Below are 11,420 nucleotides of genomic sequence, written 5' to 3'. Positions count from 1 at the left end.
ATCTGCTCACCAATAGCTTCAGCAGCAGCTGCTCCCTGTGGAAGTCTTTGGCAAGGATTGAGTGGTTCATATGCTTTGCTTGTGAGGCATCTCTTACTATGTTCTAGTGAGGATCCCTTCTGAGCAAAGAACTTTCTTCCTCTCTGCATGATAAGAACATATAAACCTAGTTTATACAAGGTTTGCTTGTCTCATTCATTCAAGTAAGATAGTTTGTCGTGGTGATGTATTGGGTTTGGGGGCTTTTGTGTTGGTGTTTCTTCGGTTTTGTTTTTCCTTAGGGGAAAGTAAAATATAAGGACTGTTTTCCCCTTGGAGCATATGCCTGGTGAAGAGAAAGGAGGCTGCACTGGGTAGGGGTGTCCTTCTCCCCTGCTGCATGTGAAGCTTCCTTGGGCCCTTGGAGCAGCCAGCTGCATCCGTCCGCACTGGCTGAAGCAGCAGGATACCATGGTGCTGTACATCTCCAGAGAGCCACTGATTTTACAGCTTTCCCAGCAGAAATTGCACCAAGGCAGGCTAGCAGTGGGACAGGATAGCAGGCAGGTTGCTGCAGCTGGCCTCTCCCCTGGGAATGGCTTTTTGGAGCAGGAGTGCCTGGATGCACTTCCCTGTCCTGGGCTGCCAGGAGCCCAAAGGCACTGGTCCCATCCATCACGGTGGAGAAACCTGAGCCAGGAGAGGCTCAACCTTCCTGCTGCGGTGGGTGCATGCAGACAGGGAGCACGGAGGGGGCTTGGTTTCCCCTTCAAGCTGTGACTGTGGCTTTTGCTGTCCTGCGGGATCAAGCGTTTGATTTGTGAGCGAGAACAGAGATGGCTCCTCCAAACCTCAGGCCCCTGTCCCAACTCAGGCGGCCTTGTGCTGATATTCCCAAGGATGCTCGCTCCCGCTTGGGCTGCTGGCACTTTATTTCAGAGTCTTCAGACCCAGGTTCATGCTCTCAATAACCAGACAGGCAGATGCCTTAAAGGGATTGTGCCAACTTTTATTTTATTATCTTGTTTGGAAATGGGATTTGGAGAAGGGAAGGAAGGGAATATTTGCAGGGGGTAGCTGATTGTTGCAAAAGGGGATGCTTTGGATGTACACTGGCAAAAGTGTTCCTGTCTGACTGGAAATGACTGAAGCAGTAAAGCATGACAGGCAGGACGTTGCCTCAGTGGATGTGCTTGCTTTATGGGGTTTTTGGTTTTAAGGTCTACATTGTAAATTATTTCATGTACAAAACAAAAAAACATGTTTTAATGTCTATATATGTATTTGTATATATATGAGATATATACACACACATATTCTTACAACTCTTGGGTCCTAAAGGCTTCAAGTCTGAAGGGCTATGTGTATATATGCATTATAAAGAAAGATGCCAACCAACTGAGACAAGGCTTTCTTTACTGGCTGTGTGATAAATATGTGTGCAAGATGTCTCTATCTGAAATCTTGCACGTGTGCAGGGAGAAGGGGTCATCCAAGCACTGAATGGCAGCCCACATTGCCCTGTTCCTAGCTGTTCCCTTGAGGGGTGGCATCAGCCCTGTGGGGCTCAGAGGGGCAGATAGAAACACATTCAATTCTGCTGCCCGTGGGTCAGGCACCCTATACATCGGGGCTCTTATTTCCCTGTAGGGCTTCCAGTAGACTGTTTTGGTTTCTTTACCACAAAGGAGAAGGTTTGGTAGGCAAAGAGGGGAAGGGGTTTGGGAAGGGAAAGACAGTCAAAATTCACCATACGATAGTTAGACAAATCTTCATAAAGGTCCGTCTGCCTGCTCGCCTCTCATTCTTGCTCTCTCGCTCTCTTGCTCTCCTGCGTTCACTCTCATTCTCTGCAGTACTTACGCTGTTGTAGGGCTAAAGGTCTCCTTTTGTCAGGCTAAGGTCAAGTCCCTGGTTGGAGAAGGGCAGCCCTTCATACGGGCCTGTCTACGGCGTATTGGCAAGGGCTCAGATTGGAAGCTGCCGTCTGCACTGCCGGATAGGTGAAGTTAGCGTGCTGCTTGGCCTTCAGCCGCAGGCTGGCCAGGCTGGAGTTGCATGTGTCCCTGTACATGTAGGGGCTGGCTGTTGAGGCGTAAGGACAGGCACTGGATGAGACAGCAGAGTTGAGGCTTGGGCTATTCAGGTTGTTGATGTTTCCCAGGTTGTTGAGGCTGGAGGCTGGTACTCCGGTCACTGCAGAAGGGACCATGGATGACGGCATGGTCATTGAGGTGATGGAGCTGGGTGGGGAAAACATGGGCTGGGAGGAGAGGGGACTGACGTTCATGGAGTTGAAGAATGGGAAGCTTTTGGCTGAGAGTGGGCTGGTGGCAAGCCCCTTGGTGGCCCAGTTGTTGTAGGAATAGCTGGAATACATGTCATCGTAAGGCTGCATCAGTCCATTGAACTGGGCTCCGAAGCTGTTCTTGCACAGTTCAGCCTGTTGGTTCCTCTCCCGTTTCCTCCACTTAGCTCTGCGGTTTTTGAACCAGACCTGTGAGAGAGAGAGGGAGGGGATGGGAATCACTCCAGGCTGTCCCTGGAAGGGCCCTTCCCCTGGTCTCTTTGCCCAGCAAGGCAAGAGCTGTTGCAGGGCTGGGGATGCTCCCAGGGAGCTGGGAGACTGAGCATGAGGAAAGGGTTGCAGCAAGATGTCTGGGCTGCAGGGTTATCTCCCAGCAAGAATCACCACCTTGATCAAAGCCCAACCACTGCCATTTTACAACCCAAAGAATAACCCATCTCACTCAACCAACAGATGCCCTTTATATGAGGAAAAGGGAGGAAAATACTTGCTGTATTTCTGAGTGACCATAGCCCAGGAGGAACAGTTTGGGTCATGTGACTTGGGAGCAAAGTATTTGGGGGGATGTCGTTTGAGAGCTGCTGAGTGGAGGAAATAACCTCTCTTGTTTTGACTTCACCTCAGGACCAGCTTGGGGTGAGGTGTTAGAAGTCTGTCTTCTAACAGGAATTCTGTTGGTGTTGGAGTGACTCAAACAATATAACTTCCTAGAGCATGGAAGCTGCTGGAACACTATTCATGGTGCTGCTAACTCATATTTCTAGTAGCAGAGAGAAGCTCTGATTCCAGCTGGAGCCCTGCCACGCTATGCCTGTGACTGCACAGTGGTTTGGGAACCCCAAAGAGTGACCTCCAACAAGGCTAAGGATGGGGGACAATGGCACTGCAAGGAAGGTGTCTGCTGGGTCAGGGCAGCAGCTAGTGGGGTTCTATGGGGCAGACCCTGGACTTTGCATCTCTCTGTGTTACTGCAAGGTGGCACTGGATGGGGACACACCACCAGCATGGAGTATGTATGTGGCTGATGTGTCAAATTTTAGAGCTTAGTGAGGTGTTTCTAAGATAAGAAATTTTCTCGTGCCCCTAATTCCTTCCTTGGTTTGTGGAGAGCTGGGAGGCTTGTATTAGAGCTGGCTTCCTCCCCACCAGATGAGGCCCAGGAAGGTGGGGGGGCTGCAGTCCTACCCGCACTCGTGCCTCTGTCAGATTGGTCCAGACTGCAATCTCTTCCCTGGTGCTCATGTCTGGGTAACGGTTTCTCTGGAAAGTGGCTTCCAGCTCCTGGAGCTGCTGGCTGGTGAAGTGCGTCCTCTGCCGCCGCTGCTTCTTCTTGAGTGAGCTGTCTTCAGGGTTGGAGTCGTCCGTTTGGTTTTGCTGGGACTTCTCAGTGTCTGCGAGAAACAGAAAGATGGGAGAGATCTCCTGAGTTAACTTGGAGGCTTGGATGCATTTGGAGAGCCCGTGCTTGGGGCAGCCAGTGCATGCCAGGTCCCCATCTGCTGTGGCCACCAGCAGCTCCAGCTAAACCTGCAGGATTGGTCCCATCTCCCTCCCTTGCCCTTGTGAGCAGGCATCCACCCTGCCCCAAAACCAACAGCTCCTTGCTGCAGCACAACTTGCTCTTGTTTAACTGCTGTAATGGATGTCAGCTTCCAGGTGATTGGATTTGGATCTCCCAAGCTTCCAGTCTCTGGTTTTCATTGGTCACAGTTAAGATAGACGATAGTGACAGAACTTACCCAGGCCAGCAGGTTCTTACTCTGCTTAAAACTCTCTGCGCCTAGGTGCCCTTCAGAAAAAGTGAACAGAAACTGGCACTTAAGACACAGCAAAAGATCCATAGTGGTTTTGAGGACAAATAATGGGAAAAGGAAAACTGCCAATGATAGCAGGTTGAGGCTCTTAAAAATTCATGCTTCTCAGATTTAGTTAATATATCCTTCCTCCCTTCTTACCTCTCTACCTTCTTACTTGGGTGCACGTTCATTTTTTAAAAGTAGGAAAAGGCCTCTCTTAGAACTTACCATGAGGTACTCCATCATCTCCCTGTCCTTCCGCCCTGCCCTCCTAGATCCCCCTCCTAGAAGCAGCATCTTTCATTTTGTAGCCGTTAACTGAACATCCTGAAACTCTCCAGTGTTCAACTGGTATCTAACTGAAAGTACAGCTCAGCCTCCTCCCAGGCATTAAACCCAGGCCTTAACTCTGAGCTTTGGGATGCTGTGGCTGGAGGTGGGCACCAGGTACTTCCCTGTGCCACTGCCCCTCCTGGGGCTGTCGGTACTCTGCAAACAGGGGCGTAAGGCAAATATGAATATCTTCCATTGTCAAAAGAAAATGTCACATTTGAGCACTTGAACAATGCAGGACAACTATAGGGAGGAAAGATACAGCTTGTGTTTAATTCTGCTGGGAACCAAGATAAGTCACCACAGAACCACTTTATTCCAGAGAAAATAAGTAGCTTCTGATGTTCACCACCTTCTTCCTCTTATCTAGAAGCACAGTGAAGCAGTTCCAACTGTAGATCAGTTTTTTTTTGAGGGAGAGGTGCTATTTTACCGTGGGAAATACTCAGCTAAACTAAGTAGAAATTACTGTGAACAGTTACCAAACTGTTGCATCTGGAAGAAAACCTTTAAAAAAATCTGGCATCACTCTGCTGAGATTCAGATTAAAAGTATTTATTGTTTGGTTGGAATTTTTAAGTGGGAGCTAGCTTAAAAGGCTTCAAAGCCCAGAAAAATCCTAACATGGAAAGTGTATCCAGCCCCTTAAAAAGCAGGGAGGCAAGAAAACAGTAACCTAGAATACACCTGGGTGAGGAAAAATAAAAGGGTTCCTCAAGTCAGGTAGATATGCTCTGGAAAAATATGCCCCATAAAAGCTAAATGGAAAAGAGAAAGCTTAAAGAGAGAGGCTGAAAAGCATCTGAGCCCCAAGAGAGGAGGGACTCTGCTTCAGGGCTGTGCTGTACCCAACAGCAGGTGCTTTAATGGAGCTCAGCCCTGAGAAAACCTCATGCCCCAGGAACCTGGTGCCACTATCCTGTTCCTGTGTTAATTCAGAAACCTCTTCCTGCTGTTCCAAGGAAAACCCTCCCTGCCCTCCTCCTAGGGGAGCAATGCTGGAGTCACAGGGAGCATTCGCAAGAGAGGCACACGTTCTTCATGGAAGACAGCCTAGGTGCAGTCAGAAAGGGTTTGTTTCTATGGGTATGCATTGCACTGACTGAAGCAATGTGGGTTCACCGCAAGGTCCCCACCAGCCACCTCCACTTCTGTGGCACATTTAATGTTATTCACCAGCAGGAAAGCTAATGCAAGGAGAGTGAGCTGGCTCTGGTCTCGTACTCTCCTTGCTCCCATGAGCATCTTTGTGTGGGGATCCCACATTCAGCAGAACTCTTAGAAGAATGCTCTTAACGTTTTAAGAACCATTTCTATAGTGGTTCTTGCCAATGAGATAAATCTGATTCCTCTAGCTCAGTGCTCTAAGCCAGTGTTGGAAGAGGGAGATTCCTGCATTATCCATCTCTAAAACAGATTAAAAGCGGAGTGATGCCACTGCGTCTGAGCTAGTTATTACAAATGGCTCAGTACAGATGAAGAGACACCATTTGGTTTGTTTGTTCATCTGCTGAGTCTGGGTTAATTAAGAGCCTGATGCACACAGGAGATGTTCCCACAGGAGCCCCTGACAAATGTGCATTTCCAAAGGGGCTGCTGCGGAGCACAGGCTGTGCTTTCATCAGGAGCTCCTGCTCAGGACTGCCCTTCTTCATTGCAGGAAGAAACTATACTGAGGGGGAAGGAAAATGGAGCAAAGGTACCAATGGCTTATGGGCTGCAACTGGGTGGATAAGTCACCAAGTATCTTGCTTTGTTATTGTTCTTCTCTATACCTTCTGGTGTAGAACTTTTCACAAATCTTGTGAAGTCCAAGGAGTCCTGTCTTTGAACCTGGAAAAATCTCTGCAGCTACACATTCCTCTTTTTGATCTCTATTTCTGTACCTGCTACCTGTGGCTTTTCCTGAGCATTGCTTATAGGGAGCATCATCTCTGTTTCTCCTTCTTCTATAGGCAGGGGAAAAGTGCCCTCTGCAAATGGTGCAGTTAAGAGCTTGGGCATTGTAGTGGGGACCGGAAGCATGGTAATACAGGGAAACAAAGGACCCTGCAGAAACAATGGACCTTTTGCGCGTCCTGAATCCATATTGAGATGCAGAATATAGGGAGATGCAGGACAGCTTCTCACCACATCCTACTTCATCCTTGCTCTCCCCCTGACCTGTACTGCCTGATGAAACCTAATGGAAGGAGGTGTCACACACCACACCATCAGAAAGCACTTGGGAAGTCAGACAGCTGAGCCCAGACAAGCAAGGTTTGTGCTCCCTTCCTCAGGATCTCTTACACTGCAGATGGAGGAAAAAGAGGAGGAGGGAGGAGAGGCAAGAAGCGCCAGAAGCGCAGCCTTGCCCTGTCCTGGGCTGGGCAGCCCTTGGTGGTGCACTCTGCTCTGCCTGACACCAGTGCCTACCAGCCTCTTTGTGCAGGTAGCGCTGGCAAACACCCACTTCCCAGAACCTTTTGATTTCTAGACTAAGGCAGTGGGGAGTGACGTAGCCAGGCACCCAGCATTTTATTGTCATCCCAAAATAGACTGTGGAATATATCTTGCGCACGTTCACCCACTCAATGAAACGACTGTGGTCATAGCTGGAATTAGCTGCTCGTGCCTAATGGAAAAAAAAGTCAGCTCCTAAACTGGCAGCTCTGCAGCGTGCCAGGGTGGGCTCGGCCATAAAGGCCACTTGAATGGGGACGACCGCCGTGCATCCAAAGCAGCTGATGAGGAGCCACTAAGCTTGGTTGGGGATGTGCCCAACTAAGGTATGTGTGCAACGGGGAATTCAGCAGGCAGATTCTCTGACCATAGTTATTCCAGCGTAACTCCCTTCATGATACTCACTCTGGGGAATTTTAATCTGCATCATTATGCTTATTAGCTTTTGCATGCGGGTGAGCCTGAAGGCTTTACACGGGGAGCAGCAGGCTGTCCACAGCCCTCTCCTCCTCTCATGCTGGCACTGTCAGCTTTGCGTTGTCCTGCTGCACCCAGAGTAACAAGGGATGGAGCAGTCACAGGACAGATGCAAAATCCAGGGGAAGCCATAGTGTTTGGTAGCTGATTTCTGAGCCAGGTGTGAATGGTGATGTTCCTTCTTCAGAGCCTAATAAAGAATGCGGTAGGCCTGGGGTATGTTCAGCCTTTGGGAATGGTCAGAGGCACCTCCCTGGGACAGCAGCAGCTCACCATGGAGCCTTGCACCAAGGCACAGGTAAGCAGGCTGTTTCAATTAAAGCAGGGGCAAGACAGTACTTCTCTTCCTTATTGCCTGAACCCGGGAAATTCAGCCCAAGGTTAACCTGTAGCATGGAAAGTTTCAACCTAAGCAATTTAAGCATAGGCTTTTTAAAAAAACAACCAAACAAAACAAAACAAAGGCAGTTTATGACTAGGTGTAGCTTCCTGGGATGAGATCTCCCATATTGCAGAGACTGCTCTCCTCCTCTGGGGACCCGGCTTAGGCGTGTACAATGAAATCCTGGTTGGACAGTGACCTGGCTTGCCCAGCTCCTGTCTGCCATGGCTTCCTGCCTAGCCACTGGGATGGAGATCTTGCCTTCCCAACAGCTGTCATTATGATACACACATCTGCTCCTTCCCCCTGACTGCTGGGATGCTGTGCTGCCACAGCACCATGCTGGCTCATGGTACAAGAGGAAGCTCAGTGGTTCCCCAGGAGCACCACATCCAGCTCCTGCAAGCCATTGGCCACCTGGATCTAGCTGCAAGGACAGGTTGGAGCCTCTCTTGCATCCTGAGCCTTGCACTCACCACTGTGGTCCTGTCCTTTGCAGCTGTGCTCGTGTTGAGGGGTTCCAGAGTCTGAGAGAGACAAGGCTGGGCTGCGCGCCTCCGCATCTGCCAGCAGGTTGAAATCCATGGGGCAGGGATGGCTGGCGGAAGAGGTGGAATCTGAAAAAGCAGTAGACACGGAGTGATTAGAGAGATGGATCTCTTGTGTGACCTCTCCCCACCTCCTCTGGGAGGGACTTGCCAACCCTTCAGGAAAGGTCTAGGAAAAGCAAAGGATCCCTGTGTCATCCTTGGACCCCTTAGAGTTTCCTAGCTGGAAAATGGACATGCCAGGCTTTCTGTTGAGCTTCCCTATAAATCAAAGATCATCTAGTGACACTTCTATTTGCAGCCTTCAGAGAAAGAGACTGCAATTTATAGGTGACATTCAGACAGAAATAGCAACACCAGGAGCATGCTGTGTAATGGAGATCTGAGGAAGTGGTTCTGGGCCAGCCGAGGGCTGTTAGCACCTTCCCCAGACATCCTACCTCTCCCATCCTCCCTGCCCAGCTTCCCTCCTCTTTCTTCCTTGCTTCTTCACAAACCGGTCAAGCCCAAGTAACGCTGTCCATACAGCACTAATGCAGATGTACATGCACTCATCCCAAAAAAAAAAGCACTCCTGTGCATGGCACTGATAGGAAGGGCACGTCTCTCTGCACAGCCACTACCTTGAGCAGGGACGCACGCAGTGCAAGTCGATTCCTTCAGGGTACATAAGGATCTCTGGAGCCTGAATTAACACAGGAATCACATTACACACCCTTGGGTGCCTGGGAATGAGTGATCCCAGCTGCAGCACCAGCTCACTTCCAGCCTTAGGTCATCCTGGCTGAAGGCCAGCCTCAAGTGACTATCCTGTGCCTGTGAGCCACCTACCATGGCTGAAAGCATCCCCGCTGGTAAACTGGTGGCACCACTGCAGGCACCACTGGGACTCCTCTACCACCTCTTTCCACATCTCTCTGTCCCAGGATCAATTGTTCTCATCATGCTCTTCCTCAGGGCCACTGCACCCTCCACTTGTATTGCCCAGAACTCAGCTGAGAGCACCGCTTTGTTCTTGACCACACTTGGACACCCATGAACATGAGCAGGCAGCATGAGCTCGCAGCCCAGAAAGCCAACCGTATCCTGGGCTGCATCAAAAGAAGCGTGACCAGCAGGTTGAAGGAGGTGATCCTGCCCCTCTGCTCTGCTCTCGTGAGACCTCACTTGGAGTATTGTGTGCAGTTCTGGTGTCCTCAACATAAAAAGGACATGGAACTGTTGGAACAAGTCCAGAGGAGGGCCACGAGGATGATCGGGGGACTGGAGCACCTCCCGTATGAAGACAGGCTGAGAAAGTTGGGGCTGTTCAGCCTGGAGAAGAGAAGGCTGCGTGGAGACCTCAGAGCTGCCTTCCAGTATCTGAAGGGGGCCTATGAGGATGCTGGGGAGTGACTATTCATCAGGGACTGTAGTGACAGCACGAGGGGTAACGGGTTCAAACTTAAACAGGGGAAGTTTAGATTGGATCTAAGGAAGAAATTCTTTACTGTGAGGGTGGTGAGGCACTGAAATGGGTTGCCCAGGGAGGCTGTGAATGCTCCATCCTTGGTGGTGTTCAAGGCCAGGTTGGATGAGGACTTGGGTGGCATGGTTTAGTGTGGGGTGTCCCTGCCCATGGCAGGGGGGTTGGCACTAGATGATCTTAAGGTCCTTTCCAACCCTAACTATTCTATGATTCTATCAAGAGGCAGGCATGAAGCAGTAGGTGCTACAAGCCCAGCCACATAACCTTTGAAGGGTGAGCTGGCCCTGTGTTAGCCCTCAATCTGAGTTTCAGATCATAACCCTGCCACATACAGGGCAATGCATTGCTACCAATGCAGGTGTAAAAGTTTGTAAAGGCTGGACTGCTTCAAGGGGACCACAGCAGCTCCTAAAACTCCGGTCACTCCAGCTAATACCTTCCCAGCTAAGGAGCCTCTCTAAAACATAACAGCAGCTGAGGCATCACGCCTGGATCTGGGATCCCTGGGTTTAGGGGAGTTCAGACCAGGTGTTGTCAGTTGTGAAGTCTGGATTTTAGCTGGTGAAGGATTGCCTGGCCCCTCAAATCCATGTGTGTCAGGGAGGCAGCCTGCTGAAGGCAGTATTTCATCTGGACTGCACTAGCATTTAGACATGTAAACAAGAGATTAATCACATAGCTGTTGCACCTCCTTTGGAGGTGGATGACAGTGACTAAGAATGTATTTTCAGAGCTGTCTAAAACCTCCTGTCAATTTGAGCAGGGCTGCCATCAGGGCCCTTGGCAAGGCTGACCCCCATACCTGCAGCATGCTTTCCAGGCTGTGGTGAGAGGGCAGGGAGCCATTTCTAATGGTTATCCGCCTGGCTTCTGCAGCAGATGTCACTCACAACCCCCCAGCAGTTTCCCTTGCTCTCCCCTTCACTTGACCTCCATCCCCAGCCTTTCCCAGGCACTGACAAATTCATCTCTACACCGGCCTCAATCAGTGCCCTCCAAAAGCAGTATCTAACAAAGTGGCCTGGTGCCAGTATCCCAGACCTTTGCCTCACTCCGGACTTCTCCTGTGAGAGAGAAGTGGCAGGGGCTTTATCTTTGCTGTGAGGCTGCTTCCTATTTCTACCTCACAGCAAGCCTGACCTCTGATGCCCATCGGCTGTATAAGCTCCTGGCAGCAGCAGGGCACAGCCCTGTTGCTTTTTGCCATGTGTATGTACATGAAGTGATGTGACAGGGGCTGTGTTTTCTTTAATACCTTTGCATGGAGTAGGGGAAGTCCATCTGCTGCTGATATTGCTATGGCTTTTAGCATTACTCTCGGAATTATGCAGAAACGCGCAGTGAATTAATTCCATGGATTAAGTCTTGATTAAGATGTGTGTCACTTTGCTGTCTCAGAATTTATTAAGAGCCCTTCTTGAGGCAGCGGCAGATGGAATTTCTGCCCAATGTTTGTAGATGATAATTTCCCCTCTTCTACAGCCATTTGCATATGATTGCATCTGTCAAGCACAATTTCCTCTTTTCTAGGGCTTGACTCTGTGCTGGACCAGATTTAAGGAGGAATTCAGACTCTTGCCTTGCTGTAACTGAAGGACAGTGTCCTCCTGTGCAGGGTCCTCTTTGCTTTGAGAGTCCTTTTGCACATCTTGCATTGCTTTCATCTGTGCAAACTAGACTGGAGTTG

At 49.9% G+C, this 11,420-nt stretch overlaps 1 protein-coding gene across 2 annotated transcripts; it reads right to left on the bottom strand.

Annotated features, from left to right (window-relative positions):
* Positions 1-1,912: 1,912 nt before the first annotated feature.
* Positions 1,913-8,302, bottom strand: PITX3 (paired like homeodomain 3; the record flags this gene model as incomplete). Of its 2 annotated transcripts, none has more annotated exons than XM_080620546.1 (3): positions 1,913-2,476; positions 3,473-3,678; positions 8,194-8,302. In XM_080620546.1, 3 exons carry the CDS (start codon positions 8,300-8,302, stop codon positions 1,913-1,915), a joined length of 879 nt encoding a protein of 292 aa, XP_080476672.1. The 2 variants fall into 2 exon arrangements, with proteins under 2 accessions (XP_080476672.1, XP_080476673.1); XM_080620547.1 differs by having other exon boundaries at positions 8,197-8,302.
* Between the last annotated feature and the right edge of the window lie 3,118 nt (positions 8,303-11,420).

Source organism: Psittacula echo (assembly GCF_963264785.1).
Source record: "Psittacula echo genome assembly, chromosome: 6".
Taxonomy (NCBI): domain Eukaryota; kingdom Metazoa; phylum Chordata; class Aves; order Psittaciformes; family Psittacidae; genus Psittacula; species Psittacula echo.
This window is presented reverse-complemented; position numbering and strand designations above follow the sequence as displayed.